This window comes from Centrocercus urophasianus, unplaced genomic scaffold, assembly GCF_019232065.1.
Source record: "Centrocercus urophasianus isolate 14NV4802_14NV808 unplaced genomic scaffold, USGS_Curo_1.0 seq_26, whole genome shotgun sequence".
Classification (NCBI taxonomy): Eukaryota; Metazoa; Chordata; class Aves; order Galliformes; family Phasianidae; genus Centrocercus; species Centrocercus urophasianus.
Genome location: NW_024884822.1, coordinates 2,546,475 through 2,568,264, shown reverse-complemented (window position 1 = coordinate 2,568,264; position 21,790 = coordinate 2,546,475). Strand labels below are relative to the sequence as shown.

The 21,790-nt window shown below is 38.6% G+C and overlaps 1 protein-coding gene across 2 annotated transcripts in view; it reads right to left on the bottom strand.

The window, feature by feature from the left end:
• SLIT3 (slit guidance ligand 3) overlaps window positions 1–21,790 on the bottom strand; it is a 472,881-nt gene that overhangs the window by 61,268 nt on the left and 389,823 nt on the right. For both annotated transcript variants that reach the window (XM_042826239.1, XM_042826238.1), the window contains exons 22-27: window positions 20,602–20,670; window positions 19,191–19,262; window positions 18,939–19,010; window positions 12,946–13,017; window positions 8,137–8,300; window positions 3,418–3,542 (exon numbers count right to left, since the gene is read on the bottom strand). In XM_042826239.1, the coding sequence (XP_042682173.1) occupies window positions 3,418–3,542; window positions 8,137–8,300; window positions 12,946–13,017; window positions 18,939–19,010; window positions 19,191–19,262; window positions 20,602–20,670 (574 nt within the window). The remainder of the gene's footprint in view (window positions 1–3,417; window positions 3,543–8,136; window positions 8,301–12,945; window positions 13,018–18,938; window positions 19,011–19,190; window positions 19,263–20,601; window positions 20,671–21,790) is intronic.

Below are 21,790 nucleotides of genomic sequence, written 5' to 3'. Positions count from 1 at the left end.
GTAAATCCTTTCTCAATGGCTTATTGATTGCAGGTTTGATTACTCTGTTGAATTCTGACATGCATATACTTGACAATATCAGTGAAGTTACAGAAAAACTACATGCTGTAGGATAATGAATTAGCACAGTGCTGCTATCTATTCACCAGCTGCACACATACACTCATGGTGCAGATGGCCAGCAGAATTCAAAGCAAAAGTAAGCTTCACTTCTCCACTTGTAATCATACTACACAATCTAAACCACACACATTATTTAAATAATCATTCAAAGAATGCTATGGAGAGAAAAAAAAAAAAAGCAAACAACACAACACTGGATAATTACACCTACACCTGCGTTTAATCTGAAAACACAGGTTTGGTAACACAAACAGATGTTTCCTGCCAGAGCACCCCAGGGCTCCAGGTGGCACAGCCCACACTCACCTCACGTGGCACTCTCCTACTAGCTCTGGGGCTCTGTCCCGAAAGGAGAACTGCAAAAACACTGTTCAACCATGGCTTATCTACAGCCAGCACCATTCCTAAGAAAGCAGACGTTTCCTTCTGTCCTCATCAGATGGAACCACCTGGCCACTGGCCTCTCAGCTCCTCATCAGTTACTTCCCTTTGACGTTCACTCACACCTATCACAGGCAGCATTACACAGTGCTACAAGCCCCATAAAGTATGCATTCAGTAGGAAAAACATTTTTGTGCCCATGAAAAGTAAGAGATCAGACCATCTTCGGTGTAATAGTAAAAAAAAATTGCACTGTCCAATTTGCTATCCCAGTAAATGGCCGAAGTTCCTGACCCCATCAAGCACTCGTTTGGTATCTGATTGCTCGAGCTGCTTACTGCTAGCTGGCCAACTGTTTTTTTCTGAAGGCTTGTATGAGGATAGGAACCCCAGAGAACAGTCTGTAGCTATCTATCCCTTCCCAGAGAACATTTAAAGCCTTTATCTTATTTGAATGAGTTTACATTTGGAAAAAAAGAAAAAAAAAGGTGGGTTTTTCACATTATTGATATAAACTCCTCCACACAGGATTTTTTAAAAGTCTACATCAAACAAGGAAAAACAAATGCTGAGAGGGCAGATTTAGGGCAATTTATCAAGGTTTGGGAAATGGCTTCCAGATGGAGAGAGTTGTTTGCTGCTGGCTGGTGAGAAGGAAGCAAGGTATTGTTATTGAATTAGCATGAATCTCTGGTGGAGAACTGCGTGGTAGATAGAGTGCTCCTTTCATATGGTTTGCATTTGGACCTGTCAGATTTCATTTTTACTCAAAAACCTGTGGTAAAGACAAAGAGTTCATTTCTGCTTATTAAATTTCCCCTGATTCTCCCCATGCTGTTATCCAGTCTCTATTTTTAAACTCTATGCTAAGTGCCATGCCTGGGTCTGTTTGCTCCATGCCATGCTTGGATGATAACCTGGTGCTTACAAACACACAAGTGGTTTTGGGTTTTGCATTCACACACTGCAGGTCACCTAAGAAAGTGCATGAGAGAGGAGAAAAGTTGGATGCCCTATGAGATGTTTAAGCCGAGTTCAAGAGTTTATCAAAACCTTTCTAAGTAAAATGATGTACTGAGGTCTAATGTACATTAGAAAATTACTACTAATAAAACTGGAAGATTATTCTTGATTATTCTTTGCCAATAAATCCTTCCTTTATAAACATGTCTTCTATTAATACAAATGCATGTATACTAGTGGATTTGCTAATACAAGAATATATAAAACAGATAAAATAAAGGCAAAGGAAAGATATTCTCCTAACCAACACAATTCTACTCTGAATAACCCTAGCATCTCTTCCAGCATGTGTGCATTACAGAGTAAGAGATAAACAAAGATTTATGGATTTTCCTGATAGTTTAGAAAACTTACTTTTGAAGTTATCCTAGGAGTCGCTTAGCCACATATGAAGAATTTAACCTAGTTCATGTTAAACATCAGATCAGAATGACCATTAATCTGTTAACCTCCGGAGATTAAACAGACACAGCTTCCCCATCATACAGACAAATCAATTGTTACTGACTAGTTAGTTTTAGATAAATGAATGTTTGACAATGTGGTCTTTTAATGTCCTGGAAAAACTTCAGGTTGACACGCCAATAGGTAGAAGGATTTTTAAGGAGAGGAAATTATCAATGGATTTTTCATTTTAAGAGAATTTGTATTCTCTTGAGTACTAGACATGGGGGCATTAGAATGAAAAAGCAATGAGCTTTACATCTTCTCTCATCCAGTGTTTCAGGGATTCACCACAATGAGTCTATGATCAGCAATGTACCCTGAGTAGATACAGAAGGGAAATGGTGATATCATCAGCTCCAATTAATTCCCAAATCCTACTTGGAATGTCCGCCAAGGTATCTGTGCCTGCTTTCCTTATATATGTCTGGTTATGACCTTTCTTTTCTATAGTTCTCATTACTCTGTTTTATGAACATCTGCTTTAACTAACCAAGACTCTGTAAGAAATATCCAATAAGGTAAATAAAATCACAGTTTACAAGATGCAACTACTTCTCTGCCCATAACATCACATCTAGAGCCTGTGAACAATCATATGCCTTGTTTATTACTTACATTTAATCCCTCAGCTTCTTACTATTGAGCTAGGTTTCCAGAGTAATCAATTCTGAAAAAAATTTTTGGTAGCCTTAAGCTCTTATGGTGCAGTGTTAACAAAGGGATTTATATATCACTACTGAAGGAATGGCATTACTCAACGACGTAGTTTTCCAATTTTCGTATCTGTTATCTAGAAACAGACACTGCACACTCACAACAGTACGTCTAAGAATTCCACCTACAGAATTCCACATTTTCAGATCACTCTACACACAGTACTCAGAAGTCAGAGACAGTTGAGCTTGTAGCAACATCTCTGATCAATTACCACTTTACTGCTAATCAGTCTGTGTGAGATGGATACAAGCTAGCAAGTAGCCCACCCTGTTACTGTGGATGAAACTGTCCTTGATTCTTACCTGAACTGCATTCCCTTTAGCATGGCAGCCTATGAAACAGCTATCTTGGTGTTCGCAAATAAAGAAAAGGAAGATAAAATCAACTGGCCATTTTGTATGGATGTCTACATCACAGAACCAGAGAATGCCCAAGGTTGGAAGGAACCCCTGGAGATCATCTAGTCATGCTCAAAGCAAGGTCAGCTAGAGCATGTTGGCCATGGTACATCTGTACAGTCATGGCACAAGGAGAAAGAAATGCCTTTCCCATTACACAGGATAAAAATCTGGAGAACAGTTGAAAGGTCACACACAATCTGTTTGAATAAGGCAACCATTGAACTAAGTTGTCTGTACAACTGACTTCTCATGGTACAACAATTAGAAAGCAGAAGGGATGAAGAATACTTTATTGCTTTTCATGTAGTTCACTTGTAGTCATACCTTGAAGCCAAAAGGGCAGGTGCACTGATAAAACTCCACTGGATCGTTGCTGCATGTCCCGTTGTTCTTACATGGATTGGAGAGGCAGGGGTTACACTTGGACACAACACTGATATCTGCTGGCTCTGGAAGGGCAAAATACAGTGTATTAAGGGAGAACTGGATTACAAAATTAATACTTTCCATGCTCACATTTTTCCCTAATGTAGCATTCACCCTGTATTGGTACACATGCACATGCTATGGGTGCAACATTACACAACAGCATGAGGGATTCTCAGGGATTATGAAGATTTTAAGTACTTAAATCAAGAGCTGGGTAACTTTCAACATTGCTTATATTCTCCTGCACATGGAAACATCAGCTCTGAAAAAACACACTGGAAATCTCCAGAGAATGGGATTATATATATATGGCTTTCAGCAATTCTTCCTTCTCTTAGTGCTGGAAATTCTGCAACAGCAATCCCTAGGGAACTATAACATGTCATTTCTATGGCTGGTAACAAGAATAAAAGTGCAGATGCAACAGTAGAAATGAAAAACATGCGTAAGAAAGATTCAGTTAGAAGCTTATGGGACTGTTTAGGTGCAAAGTCTTCTACCATCCTTAGTTTTAATAGAGTTTAAAACTTATTTTCCTCCTGTTCCAACCGGAAGAAAGATCACCAACATTCAGACGCCTTGGCAAAGTGCAACAATGTTAATCACACAAATCTGTAAATGCATGCAGGTAAATATGCATGTCCATTTTTTAAACTCGTAATAAGCCATACTTTTTAAGAGATTGGTGATACTTGTGCACAAGCAGGAAGCTGAACACAGACCAAAACAATATCAAATAATTTGGAATGCTAAATCAACAAATATTTTGTTGTTGATATCTTACAGAAAGTTAATTCAGACTGCTAAGTTTATGGTTAAGAAAATGGTGATTTTTTAGTGGCTAAATTTCAAATATTAATGAGTTAACAGCTTTTACACATAAAAAATAAAGCTGAGCACTTCAAAGGGGCTTCAATTATATTTGACAGTAAAGGACCTAACATAACTTTATCTCATTTTTAAGGTAATACATTTTAAAATCTCTTAAAATTAATCCCATGTGATCCAGAGTGGACACAGGCCTTCTGTTACTGAATGATAAGAGATAAGCAGGAGGAAGTTGTGATGCATCCTCAAAGTGGAGAATATAAGCTTACATCCGACATTAGAGAGCAGGTAGAGCTGTAGAGGGCTACAAAGATCAAAGATGAAAAGATCTCCCTTTCAGTCAGGAATTTGCTTTGGGCTGTCCTCTGTGAGATGCAAACCCACATTATTCACTTTGAATACCAGCATGGCACCTACACGGGGTTAAGAACATCAGAGAAATCAGTACCAAGGAGTCTCAGCTGAAAAGTGCCTGCTGTATAAAGGCTATATCCTGATCTCATAATGATGGCAGGGTCAACATGGCTAATAAAAGCAGCACAGTTAATTGCAGAGCAAAATGCATCATAATATAAAAATAAACAAGAAGTAACAAATCCAAAAAATGAAAAAAAAAAAGTTTGTCTTCCTCTTCTACCTTTGGGTTGTTTTATGTCTAACTAAATGTCATGCATTTTTAACTTGGAGTTAGAACAGGAAGAGGAAATAGCATTTGGATTTCTGACACTGTTGGCGAAGTGCAACAAATGTGAGCTGCTACCCTTTGGCTCCTCCCAGAATGCACGCAGGTGGCTGCGCAGGGTGTTCAGGAGAGACAGCAATGTTGATCTTCAACTCGATTTGGAGGTTATTGAGCCAGAACTCATTATTTATTTATTTTATAATACACAAACATACATTTTCCAGTTATTCCTATGGCACAGATCAAAGCTAATCAATATAGGAGTTAATGAGAACACTGTTAGTTCCTAGCACTTAAGTAGTTCATTAGTTTGCCCTTGGGGATTTGGTTTATAAATTCATACAGCAAAATGCCCTCAGTCTGGCACATTCCTTTCCTCTACTGCATCACTAAGAGGGCAATTTAATAAAAAGCAGAGATGGGTTTGCATGACTTCCACATGACGTGCTTTTATTTTCTTGGCTCTGCTGAGACGTAACCTTCTGCTCAGTCACATACTGAAAACGTGATTTTAACAAGAATTTGCTAAACTACTTATATGCGTATATATACAGATTTAAAAGCTACTGGAAGCCACAGAGGATATCTGTGCACAACCTTTGTACAAGCATATCGAGGTCCTGAGCTCAGTGTGGGATGACACCTGCAGCAATGACCCAGGCATTTTTGAGGTGAGTGACATTTCAGCCACCACTGAGCCCCCCCAGCCAATGCTGGGGAAAGGACTGAATCTACATAGTCGGAAGTATGGACATACTATTGGACAATCCGTGTTATCCCACAGATAGTGTCATTCTGCTGCCACAAGCTCATGCCACAGCTACAGCTCAGCATCTGTAGCTGAGAGACCATGCAGCTGCAGTATGAACTGAAGATGTACCATCCCGGTCACGGGGTGCAGGGTAAATGTCTCCAGGCTAAGGGTAAGTGTGTGCTTCACACTGTAATAAGTTTTGTCACTTTACCACTAATGAACATCACTCATGTCCCAGTGGAACAGCATGAGGAGTACAATATTAAATGTGCACATGGGAAATAGGTTCAGTTACCATCAGATTACAAAATCGTGCATTGCTTTTCAAAATACATGCATTGTGTTGAAAAAGGATGAATTTTACTAGGGCGTGGAGCTTCTTGGAGTATACTGAAACTCAGTCAGACCATCAACAACATCTGCCTTTACAAAGACTGCCTCTGAAACAACTTTTTTTTTCCTCTTTTCATATTGAGATAAAGCCAGCAATGGAGACAGCTAGGCCAGTAGAAAGCCCAACAGTTTTCTGGAGGACCTAACTAATATTTATATAAAAACGATACAGCTGTTCTAACAGTCAGAATCATGGACTCACTTATCTTCTGCATGTTTTGTTTAGAAAGAAAGTGAATCTAATTACTGATACATGACATTTTCAAAATGAAAAATTCATTGGCCTTCTCCTGTTGCATTAAACTTGTTTCACACAATCATTTTCTTCATTTGACTTAGTGTGAACAAGTACATTATTTGGTATTTTTAACATTTAGGGAGTAATTGCATTTCACATTTTAGGGACCACTATAAAGTCTGCAGTTATGATGACTGTAGTCAGAGTTCTGGTAATTTTGAGAAAGACATTTCAAAGTAATTAAATTATAAGATTACAGTTATTAAAAATACATCTAACAGGCCATAAAATTGACCTCAGGCTTGGCAACCAGTGATCCAAACCCACTAGTGGATATGCAGATTCTGAAGTTTCTTTGACTGCAACTCGGTTTGTTCCAGCATCGTCCATTATGAGGATATTTCAACTTTCCTCTGAAGTAATCAGTATTAATCAATGTTGACAATACACACTGGACTGACGGCCTGTGGGACAGTAAGAAAATGCCTTCCTGCTCTGCACTGTGCTCGAGTGCCCTCACCTCGAGCACTGAGTGCAGTCTGAGTGCCACAACACAAGGATGTAAAGTTATAGAGTGGCCCAAAGAGGGCTGCAATGATGTGGAAGGGTCTGTGGGCACAGTGTGTAAGGAGTGGCCAAGAGCGTTGGGTTTGCTCAGCCCAGAGCAGAGCAGGCTGAGGGCAGCCTTCATGGCGGCGGTGGCTCCTCACAGGGAGCAGAGGGCAGCGCTGAGCTCTGCTCTGTGTGACAGCGACAGGGCCCAGGGAATGGCTGGGGCTGTCAGGGGAGGGGTGTTTGGGGTGAGGGAAAGGCTCTGCCCAGACGACGGTGGACGTGGCACAGCTCCCATGGCGGTGGGCATGGCCCCGAGCTACCGCCAGATTTGAGCGGTCCTGTGTGGAGGCAGAGGCTGCATTTGATGGGCAATGTGTGCCCCTTCCAACTCAGCAAACTCTGTGATTCTCTGATATTCATATACTTGGTGGCAACATGTGCAAACCTCCAAAGCTCCTTTTACAATAAGAATATGAGTCTTACCTACCCTATATTCAACAATATACTATTTACTTTCTTCACAAGAAAATATGCTCCTTATCTTTTACTGACTGCTCCCTAATGCACAGTAATCCTGTCCATGACTACATCTAATTGCTAACAGCTGCACCTCCGCGCTCTCCTGAAAGTACACTAAATTCAGACATTAAAGATTTTCCATAATATACAGCTTCTGATACAGAGCTGGTGAGGACATAAAGTTGTTTGTGTATCTTCAAACAAAAATATTATTTTGGTAAATATCTGCTTTAGTACAACAACCTGAATTCTCAGTTTTCAAATGTATGTACGTAAAAACTAGAGAAGTCTATATTTTAAAATGTCTCCTATTTTACCGAAGTTGTCTGTGGTAGGTAGAAGGCAAATAAGTTTATTTGTTTAACTAACTCACAATATCCTCTATGCTAATTTGCTCCTACATAATCTGGTGCCAACAGCAGCAGTACTAACTTTTTGGAGGTTTGCTGTTTTTCTTTCCTGTGGTGCAGTTAACTGAGCCCTGTGGAAGAACACTTCAAAACACCACTTGAATGCAGTCTGATGCTTCAGTAAACGAAAGCCAAGCACCTCCTCACTTTAATGCCAAGCAGCTTGCAAGAGTATAAAAATAAAGAGTTGTGTACTAGGAAAAGCAATAGGAAACAACAGTTTGCTTGTGCCTACCTTTGCACTGGAAGTGGTGAGTTGGTGTTGTGAGCAGCAGCCTGTCCACCATGGCTTCTGGCCCGCTGCAGCGGGCTATTCCTGGCTCTTTGTACCCTGCCTTCACCCACTCGGAAAGCCAGCGGAGGTTGCAGTCACAGTGTAAAGGGTTGGTACCTAGAGCCCTAGTAGTAAAAAAACAAACAAACAGCAGTTATTTGGGTTTGCAATTAAAGATAACATCCCTTATCTCAATGAAGTACATTTGTATCAGAATGCTTTATTTGAAAATGTGTGAAATAAATCTTCTGAATATTCAGAAAGTCTCCTAGAATTATCTCCCCCAATATTCCTCCTCCTCTTCTTTCTTTCCATCGTTAGTTAAGGAGGTTGTATAACTGCTTAACAACAGATCACCTTTTCAGACAATAAGTCACTTTTTCAAAAACTTGTGCTTGAGAAATGTTGAGAGACATATATTACATCCACAGGATTTTACAGGTTGGTTTCTTTTATTTTACTCTTTGGCCTTCATGAGCCAGTGAACTGCGTTTTTTAGTTCGGATCTGATGACTCACTGGATGAGTTATGCACACAGAGGATACCCCTATTTTCAAAACTGCAACCTGGTGTCTGTGAAGCTTGTTTATGGCTTTGAAAACATATCTGCATCTCTTGAGTGACGTCACATGGTTGAAGCAGATGGGTTCAAATAGCGCCATTACAATTCACAAAACTTTTCCATTATGAATGGAGATCCATTCAAAAGGAAAAAAAATAAAAACACAAAACCCTTTTTACCTTAAATTTAGGTGCTGTCTTGACTCATTTAGACTATTCTTTCTCAAGTGTCATTTTAAGCAATGAGTCTATCTCAGTCTAGAAACCATCAATTTCTGGACGTGTGAAGAAATGTATGCTGGAAGACTGCATTTATTTTGCTGAAAGGCTTTAACTGTGCAACAACTGAACTGCAATAGGAAGATAATTACCTGAATAGTTACAGATCAGCACGTGGGAAAGATACTTAAGAAACCAATAATTCAAATTGCGTTTTAGACTTTACATATGTTAAAAACAATATTTAATATGGTATTTTAAACATGATCTTCCTTCAAATAAAAATATCAGACAGGATATTAAGATAAAAACCTCAGTAAGTTTGTTGATACATTTCTATTGGAGTGACTAATGAACCCACTGTGCCCTAGACAGATTCATAATGAGGGTTCATAGGTTCAAACTCTGTCTAGGGCTCATTCATCAAAATTAAATGTGTACTAAAGCACAGTATTAAAAAATATCTATCCATTCCTTCTGTGATTCTATTGCTTACTATGGGAAAAAAAACTACTCATTTGACTTTTTGACCCTGTAACTGTAATCAACCGGCTTGCCTGTCCAAGGTCAAACAAAATACAGCAGCGAAATTTGGACCTAGAAATTAACTTCATCATTCAGCAAGCGCAATGTGAAAAACAGCAGTGGGAGGATAATTGAAGCCCAGTTACCTGTGTTAATTAATCTTCATAAAGTACACTGGAAGTAAAGTTGCCCTACAGTCACTAGAACTGATTACCAATAACATTACTGTACAACTACAGAAATGATTGCACATATCTTTCTGTTAATTTTTTTCCCATACCTCAGACCTGTTGTAAATTATTGTGTTCTCATTCATGTGCTCTGACATATGCACTCTATTTCTTTGCCCATTCTACCAAACTATCTGAAGAAGGTAAAAGTATCTTGTGCTGCAATAAAATATCTCCAGCAGTATTTTCAAAACACGGCGCAAATATTTCTGTTCAGCCAACCGTTTTGAACTTTTAATAAATTCAGTTAAAATCCGCGGACAGGAGATGCCTCTCTTACAAAGAAAGGTTGAAGGGCTTGTTTAGCTTGGAGAAGAGAAGGCTCCAAGGAGACTTCACTGTGGCCTGCCAGTACTTGAGGGGAGCTTATAAGGCAGGAGGGAGACCAACATGTTACATGATCTGATAGTGATAGGGCAAGGAAAACTGGCTTTAAAATAAGAGAGTGGAGATTTAGATTAGATGCTAAGGGGGGAATTTTACACTCAGAGAGCGGTGAGGCATTGGCACAGGCTGCCCACAGAAGCTATGGGTGCCAGATCCCAGGGGGCATTCGGGCCGGGCTGGATGGGGCCCTGGGCAGCTTGATATTTTGGGTGGCAACAGCAAGGGCTTGGAGCTGGATGCAGATGGTCTTTATGGTCCCTTCCTACTAAGTCATTCTATTATTTTACGTATAACTAAGATAATGCAAAGATACAGACTGCTATGGGAGGACTGCTTATTTCATTTGATTTTATTTCTTTATAACTAACACAGCTAATGAGTAATGAGTAATGAGTAAAGAGCAAGATGATTCAACAGAATCAGGAATCTGAGCTGTTTAGCGGTAACATGTTTGAGAAAAAGATCTGCTGTACACAATTAAGAAGAGTTTCTCTGTGAAATCCCTGGAGCATGGGAGTATTTGGCAAATCGAACTGGTTACGGAGCTGTGTATATCACCAAATGGACAGAGATGAGAGGATAGCGTATGTGGGAACTGACCTAACTGAGAAGTTCCCAGTTTTGCTCCAGCCGATTTTGAGTTCTTTTTAGATACTAATGTACATGATACTTCACTAGTACTTTAACATTTTTATCATTACCCTGGACTAAACAAACTAGCAGAGTCATGGCTTAAATAGACAATTAATTATGTGATTCAACTAAATAAAGTTGTAAATTCAAACAGAACAGTTTATGGTAATATCACATACAAACTCTTCTCTGTTTTTAGTGAGGTTTAGGTTACAGTTTGTCATAACAGCTACAATCAGATAATACATTTACAACATAAAGGAAATTCAGGTTATCATCTAAGCTTTAAACAGCACTGGCAAAAGTGATTAAAGTATCTAGATGTCACTTTTGTTTTTCCAATTGCAAACCATTTAAAATCTACTACAAAAGACCGATTAAACCAATACTTCTGTCTCTTCCAGAATAATATCCAGCTTGGTACCCTGGTAGTCAGCTTCCTTTATACCTGTCCAACCCACATCCATACAGCTACATTTAACATCATGTTTTGTTCTCCTGGAGTTACAAGTTTGATGAGTAGCAGCTTCTCATACCATCTAAAAATTATTCCAAGCATATGCTTTCTACTCAAAGATCAGGAGAACTCAAAAACAATTTATTTGCAAATCCATATGACTTAGAATAAGCACAGCCTTTTCTGGCTTGTGAAAAGCCTAACATCTAGCAAGATCCTTGCGGTTGCTGAAAGTTTCAGATCATCACACCGCATCCTCTTTAAGAAACCGGAGAGCACAACTGTCCTGTAAAATTAAATTGTTCAGCTGTGCAAAAATACAGCCCAGACAGGTCTTATTTATTTTATGGATCCTGTTTATTACTGTTCATTTGTGTTTTGTGTGTTTTACATTTCTGGCAGCACATACATCTAAACAGACAGACTGCAGTAACTGTATTGGACCAAAAAGGTTTTTATCGTTCCCCAAGGTGAATGGTTTACCCAGGAAAATTGTGTCTGCACTTCATTTAAAGTGAACCCTGAGGAAAGTCCAAACAAATGGGGCACGATATGTTTATCTCATACATTCTAAAAATACCCTCAGAAGCCAGACTCCCTGAATGGAAGGTGTCACTGCATTCCGAAAGGTGATTCAGGGCTTTGGCTCTGTCAGACTTTCACTCCAAAACAACACAGAAAATGACTTTACTATGCTGGGAACATGAGAATGGAATACATTTTATGCAAGATGAGTATTTTCTTTGACTTAGACACCAAGGTGTAAGTTCGAAACAAGGAATTTATTTCTCAGTTTCAGCTGAAATTCCCTAAATTGCTCATATATTATTTCTGTCTGTACCAATCTGAGATATGTTTATTCTTCTTTGTCTATAAAAAGACTGAGATAGAAAGCCTTGCACGGAAATCACAGCTCAAGGACAAATTTGCTATCCCGTAAATATTTGTGTTTTGCACAATTTCTGGACAACAGTGCTGTTGTGTTCAGTAAGTTTTCTGGAGGGAATGTTTAAAGTTTAAGAAACAGATACAAAACTATGTTCAGTGTACACATACACAGGTATCATGTGTAATATCACACATTATCTCAGCAAACATTTTCTGTTCGCTATTTTGGCACTGACCGTGAAACTCCAGGTTTGTTTCATAGCTATTACAGCTGTTTGTCTTTTACAGGTCTTTCATCAATTGAGTTGTGATTAAAAAGATCCTGGAACTCCACTAATCCGAATCATCTCTTGAAATACCTGAAACTTTTAATGACTTTTAATTATTTTATACAAATTACAAGTATTAATACTGTGATTTGACCCATTTCCCTATGATTAAATATTAGTCTGAGGTAGTAATTCATCAAATTCATATACTGACAACATTTCAGTATGCAAAACATATGACACTTATTAAGCACTGTATTCACATTTGCTTAATATTTGCTCTTTGTGGGAGGTTTCCTGTCTCCGTCTCAGACCATAACACACTCTGCATTTCTCTTAGACAATGCTGAAAGAAAACCTGAAAGTCCACTGAAGAGGAAATTGTCACATTTGCTCATTTGGCTTTCCTTAAGAAAATATTTTGGTAACTAATAACAACAGGTTCCTATATTTATTTTATTTCCTTTGAACATTTGCTCTGTGAATATCCAGAGCAGCATACGGAAAGTACACAGCAAGAACAGAACAGTCATACAATCACACATTTGTAATAATGGTAGTGTTTTATAAGTCTGAAACTAAAGAGCACAGAAGTACTTACAGATGAGACAGGGACACCAGGTCATTGAAGGAACCTTCGGGAACACTGGAAATATCATTCCCATGGAGCGTCCTAGAAGAGTGGAAAAGCAGGAAGGTATCAAACCACAGTTGGGTCTGCTCCTCAGAAGTGAGGGAATTCGTGCTTAAGAATGATACTTAATTTTCCTTCCTTGTGAGTTTTTACAAGCTTCACAACTCACAAGCTTCCATGCTGCTACTAGATGTCGACATTTAAAACAATGACAAGATCAGAACTGTCGGTGACTAATGTTTTAAATTAAAAAGGTGATACACTATGCTATTAAAAGTGTATTGATGACAAGCAGACCCTCCCATACAGACCTGTAATTCTTTTATAGAATCCCATTAGCTGGAAACACAAAGAAAACAGAAGAGGGAAAATAAGAAATGCAAGAGTTAAATTAAATACTGACTTCAGAGAAACCCTAGGAGAGAGCAAGGACCCATGAGGGCGAATACATCTGCACTTTCACATTCGAGTTTTCCATTTTTATAGTTGGAAATGCCTTTTTTGTGTGGTATTTTAAAAATCTGCTTGAAAAATAAATTTATGTTACCAGTGAAAATACTTGAAATTAGTTGTTTTAGGGCACCGTTAATTCTAAATAAACAAATATTTTCTTATCAAGGCTTTCAGGATCTTTGTGAAAATGTTCTCCACTGCTCCCAGGACAATTTCAGCAGACACTCTCTTTTCTAAGAAATACATTTATGCGTGTTACACAGGCAAGCATGAATAGATGGTTATGATAGACAGCAGGAGGGGAGCGGATGCTGGAGGTGACAGTTGTACAATAACTGTCTAGAAAGTGCACCAGAGAAGATCATGTAAAGTTTCATCTTTTACATAAATAGAAACAACTGTTTAACCGCTCATCCTCTGCCTTACTAGATAATTATCTGGCAAAATAAAGCCTACAGTAACATTTATGTAACTTTTCTATTTCCTATGTCACTGCCTGGAAGCTTAATACTTCACACAGTAATAGAAAGAGCTCATACGGAGTCAGTGTCACTGGATCTCAATTGCCTTTTCTCAAACAGAAGTTGGCAGAGAAGTTGCAAAGGAAAGTCACATCAGTATTTTATTTTTTTTTTCTTTTTTACAATTCTCCCCCAACCTGCATCACTGATAGCAAACTCCTGTATGCTTTACATCCTCTTTCCCAGCACGTACCAGTACTGTATATGATCTAGATGTGGCAGAAGAGGGCAGAACACAGAAATCTGATGTGTGTCAGGTTTGTAGCAGCGATTTCCCTAAAGTTCTCAAGTTTGCCTGGTGATCTTGAATTTTTTGACAGTACAGATGCTTGAAATGGTGAAAAAGCCAAATATCTGGGCCCATGGAAATACACAATAACCCACATGAAAATAAAAGCATCTCTTCTTGCATCCTTTTCTCCTTTCTGCACCCTAACACCACTATGAACCTCATCAGGATCTATGTGATTTATGGTTTAGAACTTTTATGAATGTACCCTTGCCATGCTGCCTTCCACCAGCACGCACACAGTGAGGAAGGCCACGCTCCCCAGGTGACGATGCCCCTTACCCTGCATTCTGGAAGCCTGGGCCCTGCTATGGAGGCTGTGAGCTATGTGACACAAACAATATTACTATGATCACACTTCCCAGCAGCTCACTGCAGCTGCAGTTTCTATTTCTTATTCTAATGCAAAATTGTTCAGGGCATGAAACAGCAAAAGCTGCAGCACAGTTGTCCTGCTGGGATGTGTCTTACAGCTCTTGACATGAGAATACCAAAAGCTTCCCTTTCCATCATCCTGAATGTCTGCTAAGCAGATCCAGCTTGCCTATCATTAATAATGCTTGGTGTGTGTAATTAAGGATGGATCTCCAAGTAATTCATCCAAACAGGAACAGGAAGGATGTGAAGTTCCACACAGGAACTCCAGATAAAGCACACTCTCCAATTCTGAGCAGAACGAACAATGGCAAAGCCGTACCCAAACAGCTCTGATACATTTATGTTGGCACGAGGATGAAAGATTGGGCCTGGTCAAGAAATTATCAGAACAATGCACCCTCCTTGATTTAAATAAGAATCTTATAATGAACTTATGTTCTGATGTTTTATACTTAAAGATGTGCAAGTGCCCTCTGAACAGAGAGCAGAACTTCAGTTTCTCTTCACATCATGCCAGTTGTCTTTATTCTGTGAATGCGTGTATTTGCCTTCCTGAACAAAATGTCTTGGAATCCTTTTCCAAGAGAAGCTTAAGGATGACAAAGTCATTTATCTATAAGAAAGTAAAAAACATCAAAACCATAAACCCATGTTTAATGAAGGGCTTCACTACATACCTCAAACACTGAGGTATGCTGCATGGATGCCACTGACAGCATTTTAATGAAAAAATGATGTCAGCAATACCTCCACCTATACAGCCAAACTGAAATGATAAATTACAGCTAAAAAGCTAAGAACCTCTGTACAAAACAGTGACAGGAGAATTCAGCAGAACAATGATTTTTTTTCCAGTTGGATCAATGACACAAAAATTTTTATACCTGAGCGAAAGCTTGATTAAAATCCCAAACATTTGGAAAGTTAAAGCACAAGCATGCATGCATTCACCCCCACAGGCACAACTTCCAGTTATCTCCTTGTCTAAACATCAGTAAATATAAGAGTGTGAATGTAAGGTGATGGTGGTCTCCTTTCAGAACACCCAAATTCCTCAAACAAAAACTTTCTTCTTTGTGTAATCTAATTTATTTCTGAACCCTGAGATAAAGGAATCAACTAAGCATATCTCTATGGATTTCTGTTTTGGATTGTTTGTTCCTTGTTCTTTAAAAAAAAGCACACAACAGCAATAACAAAACCCCTGCTGTCCCCCAGCCCTACTCCCAACCTGTTGTCTGGTAACATTAGGTAACTGTAGACATACTTTTTTATTAAAGAACAATCTACTTGGTAAAGACAGCAATTTGGCTAAAAGCTTGGCTGAACTTGCAGAATAGCTACAAACAGTCATTCTGTGATGCACAAAAACCCAAACAACAAAGGCAACTGATATTTCTCTTAGGTCAATTCAGTGCAACATCCAACACAGAAGTATATTGCAAAAATTGGTTCCAAGGTTTTGTTTGAAGAGTATGTGCAGCAGCTTTCTCATCACATATATCACTGTGTTTGTGTGAGCTCTGAACTACAGCACTTTTCTAAATAAATGTGTGCTCTTGAACTGCAGTAAACAATTCATCATTTTTCAGTAAAACTGGAACATCTCATTTTAGCAGAGTATTTTGTAGCTCATTTAGAAATTTTTCCATGAATACAACATGGAAAATTGTTTCATGATCTGATAAAGTAGTTCTATTTTTGGACTTTCCCTCCTAATTAAACAGGGACAAAATATTGTAAGTTACAACACTGACAAACATTAAAAATAATCAGTGCAACCAGAAAATTCTAACATTTATAATTCCCTTGTTTCAATCTCTCAGCTTTTAAAACCTACTAATATTAAGCTTCTTTAGTTTTGGAGAAGAAAGTCATAAATTTTCATTGCAATAGTTTTGGTGGAAAAAAACTCTGATATAAACTTTTCCTTTTAAAAAAAAAAAAACATTATAAAATTGTAAATGTTGAAATTGCTCCTCAGCACACTCTGGCTGCTATTATGGATCAGTCAGGCAAAGACTGAAGATGTGATTATGTAAACACTGATATATATTCAGGCTTAAACATAAACATTTTGACTCTGCCCTTTTCTCAACAGGACTTGTGCAGAAAAGTGTAAGAGACAGAGGACAGAACCTGATATCATTCAGAGATCAGTTTCATCATACCTCTATGATTAGTCTGATTTTCAAATATGTATTTATTTTACTTGGTACACAGAGTCAAAAAGTAAAGAAAACATGAGGAATTTGGAAGACATTGAAGTCTGTATGAGAAGGTCATGTTAACTTTCAAAGGCAAGAACTGCCAAAGGTATTCAGATATCTATATTCTTTTTATTAAAAAAAAATAATTAAAATGTGAAAATTGTATTGCTGATGTTTTCTCTTTTACGTTCTTTTGAGAATATGGATAATAAATAACTGACAGTAACAGATTGTACTCTATCACTCGGAAGCCCATTTTCCCTCTGGAGAATCGATTTTTAATAACAATGTAGATGACATGTGGCAAAAGTTGTAGCTGATACCAGAATTTTGTGAGCCATAATAAATCAAATCAATCTGGAGGCTTCCAAATGCAATGAGCATTCAGAGATTCCCATTCAGGCTTCATTTCACTCACGCTGCTCTGTGCAAGACAAGCAGGGCTTTTGCCTTGGAGAAGGAAGATATTTTGCAATTTGATTAGCAGATCACTTAAGAAAGCCAAAAGATTACAGCTGATACTCAAAATAATGCCCTTTGTTTCTGTCCATATGTGGTCTGCAAGAGTGGAAGTGAAAAGATAAACTGTAGCTATCGGAAAGAGTGAGACAGGGTATATCTACACTCCAATTTGTTGTAGAGAATCCCAAGCTAGCTTTAATCAAGCTAGCTTGCATATAAGAAGCAAGCCAGAATATAGCTCCATATGGAATAATTTATTTGGCCATGAAACCGAATATATTCATATGTGGCTGAATTTCAGGATTCATGTAACAGATCAAATGTGACCATCCTATTGCAGTAGTACAAATCAGAGTTCCAAGCCAAACTTAAAATAACAAATCCAAATCACATCTCTTTCTTGATTTTTAACAATGAAAGCTGGTAACCTAAATCTGTCTCTCTCTGAAACCTAGATATGTATTTTACCACTTATACCACAGTATCAGAGCCCTGCTGGGCACTGCCCTACATCTTCTCCAGTTGTGGTACCTCTCATCTTAACAGCTTGATTCCACACTTTGGGATTCAATGTACAGCAGCCGTTGCGCTTTAAATTCACAGAAGCTTCTGTATGCAAATGAAACCTAACTTAAAAAAAGAAAACATGAATATGAAGTTTCAAAGCTCTTGGGACATACTACTCAACTCCTGCAGGCCATGTAGTGTTCAAATCTTTCCCCTCTGCCACTCCAAATAATCTCATCACAGATGAACTATTTAAATTTTTTGCTTGCAGGTTATCATACAAGTAATGATAACCCACTTGTTTTGCTGGGCAGTGGGGAGGATGGTGGTTTCTCCACCTTGTCCCAATATCTGTGCATGGTGTAACAGAGCCACACAAAGAACCAAGCAAAGTGAACTCGGGGTGAGCTTCTGATAGGCAGATTGGGACGCCAGTAACAAGAAGACAGAAGTGGGAATTATTCTAGCAGATACCTAAGAAAAGCAGCGGAGGGCTGCTTTCTGTAAGAACAGGCCCACAGCCAACACTCGATGACCATGGAAAGAAGATAACTTTCAGAGGAGTCTGTAAGCAGATTGCTCAATCCACTCAATCCACAAAAAGCTGCTGAATGCAGCTACATCAGAAAAGAAGAGAGGAGAAAAAGATCTCCAAAGAAAGCAAGCACACGTGTACATTTTGGAATGCACCCACACTTCTGTCACCATGAGGTCAAACTTCTTCCACTAGCATTTGCTCTTGCATCTAATGTAAATTTACACTCTAAAACATTATTGGTTCTCACAGGCAAAGAGATAAGTCCTTTCCTGTGAGATCCTCAAGCATTTTTTAAGTAGAAGAGACAGACTCACTGCAGCCTCTTGGAGGCCTGTGCTCAGGATAGTTCTTGTCCCTGACCTAACAGAGAAAAGTCATTCATCCTGCAAAAATGGAACCGCTTCTTTTCAAGGTTTAGTGTTCACCTGCTCTAGTCTTTACTGGACATATTGCACCTAAGTACAAGTACATTGAAGCTAATTGCATGAAAATATTTATGACTACTGAATCAAGTGAAAGCCATCTGCTCATTGAAAACCTCCCTGCCATCAACAGCATCCTAATAAGCTGCAACTCAGCTGCACTGAAAAAGTGATACTTACAGCACTCTAAGAGACCTGAGCCCATTGAACGCATGGACTGGAATGCACCGAAGTCTATTGTAGCTCAAGATGCTGTGAGAATGAGAGAACGCAGTTACAACACTGTATTTTCTTTGATCATTCCACTGTTACTTCAACAATGAAGAAGCATGCAAAGCCACATGCTTGAGTCACAAGGTATATACTAACTGTTTAACATCCAGGATAGCATCTGAAAAGCAATTCAAATTTCAAAAACATTGGGCTACTTACAGTGTTGATAACTGGGTCATGTTGCTGAAGGTATAATTGGCCAATACACTTATGCTGTTGTTGCTCAAATCACTGAAGGAATGAATAAAGAAAATATCATTCATATGTATGACTTTAGAGATACATGTCTTTTTTGGAGGTTACCTAATATGTTCACAGCAAAATGATTGAGGCAACGGATAAGTCAAATGTAAGCAAATGATATATTTTCTGACCGACTTGGACTAAGCTCTAAAAGCAAGTCACATCAGAACATTTTCTCAATAAAAGCCTAGGACTCTTCAGTAAGGAATATTTCTAGCACACGGCATTCCAAAATCAACGACAACGACAACAAAAAAACAAAAGCAAAATTTTCAGAGAAGAAGGACAAATTAATAGGTGATACAAGAATGGGTGAATATCTGCTGTACCAGTTTGCTTTTCAATTTATTACAGGCATACCATTTCCATATGCTCTTAACATTGACAGCTACTAGAACCCTGTGTGAAAAGAATTCTCACTTTGGAATAAATTGAGTAAATAAAAGATGGGAAAGAAGTTTGCATTGCTTCAGCGAGAAACAAAAGGTATTGCATTGTTCATTTCAAAATAGCCATTTAGGCGCAAATAGAACATTTTATTTTGTTGTTGCTCTCCCTTGAAAAATAAAACTAGAGATATTTCCAAATAAAATATATTATATAATATATATTATATAAAATATAATATATATATTTATAAGCACAGTGTATATATATCTACTCCCTATATATATATTTTGTATTTTATATATATATATATGCCTGTTATTGTTCTGCCCATTTGACTTGAGTACCTACAGGTGATTGAAAAAAAATTCTGATTTTTCAGCTGATAAATAGCTGGTAAATATTTCAGCTAAGAAATTTTGCTCCAGTGTACTTCAGTGAACAGTTTACTCAGTGGACTCTAGCTGTGCCTCGATCTGTACGATCTATACATCTGTACGATCTATACATAGCAAAAACAGCTATGTAAATTTTCATTACCTTAGCATTATAAATACTGCGTCAACTAGAACAAATTAATGCTGTCTCCTCTGTTAATGACCTCTACTGCTTTGCACAGATAAATCTGACAAGAGGTACAGCAGCACATTCACAGAGGTTTATCCTGTAGCAGATGCTGGAAGCTCCTGCAGGGGAAGGGTCCATGGTGCCCCTGGTCATTTCATTTTGCTCTTTCTCCACTCTTTAGGAACATTTACTGGCAGCAGTTGCTACAGCTAAATTCCTTTCCAATTCAATTTACAGAAGGTTTGTGTTTTTTGTGTTTTTGTGTTTTTTTTTTGTTTTTTTTTTCCCCCAGACACTAATTTTACATGTTCCATCTACAAAACAGTGCAGAAAGAGTCATCTCTGTTTCTTGACATTGAAACCATGTACTTACATCAGTGTCAGGTGCCTGAAGGCGGAGAGTCCCTTCGGCACAGCAGTCAGGTGGTTTCCTTCCAGGTATCTGGAAAAAAAAAAGTCACATTTGACAGTTACATAAACATGTTAAAAACAAGTCTGGTCACCCAGACTGCATCATGAATGAAGAAAATACAAATTAAAGTCAGTTGCTAAGGAAATTGTCTTGGATTCACTGCTTTGAAACTGTAAGAACTTCTCCTTTGTAAGTGAATTATCCCATATGCAAAACATGACGGTAGCTTACTGATGGTTTTGTTCAAAACTTGGAAGCAAATAAAAGATACATGGCCCACAGCAAAGGGAAACGATCACTTGGTCCTCCTAAGACAGCAAATGAAGAAGTAAGGGGAGAAGGACTGTGTGGGTTGTGCCCTTTACAGAGTGCTGACTGAACCTGGGGAAAGCTGTCGTGTGCCTGAACATCCCTCGCACCGACAGGAAGAGCTGTGCTTCCAGGTCTCTGTGTAGCACAAAGTTTCACTTGTTCCACTGTCAACATAAATATCAGTGACTTTGATGCCACGTTTATTACTCTGGGCATCATTGGTACTTATCAAAGTAATAAGACTGCAACAGAAACGTGCCATAGCACTGCCCTTCACAAAGCTGCCCGAGGCCACGACCACCAGGCCGCAAATCAGCCTTCGCAAAAGTGCCGTGTGGGAGGAATGCGCAGGTGGGGACTGAGCATCGAACAGTTTCCTTTCAGAACACGTCAGGGCGTTATTCCTGAGGCAAGCAGACCACTGCCACTGCTGTGGTACGCTTTGAAATGTTACCACACGTGGTCAGGAAATGGAGCCCACAGACAGCAGAGCACTCCCTGCTCAGAGCATAAGCCAGCACCCACGGCAAGAACGTGCATCCCGCACACGCCATGTCCTTGTCTTTGGCAGCAGACCTCCTTGTTCTGCATTTACTGGAGTAAACAACAATAAGAACAGATCACTGCTGTGCTGCATGTTCCCTCCCTACACCAACTGCAACAACACGGAGATATTTATGTAAACGAAATCCAAGAAATGTTTCCCACAAGTTTTATTTTTATTTGACATCGTTTAAAAATAAAATCTATAAACACTAACAGAATTTTTTACATAACACATTTTGCAACTGTCACGTTTTATTTTTCCCCTTTAATTTTGATATAATGACCTGTCATC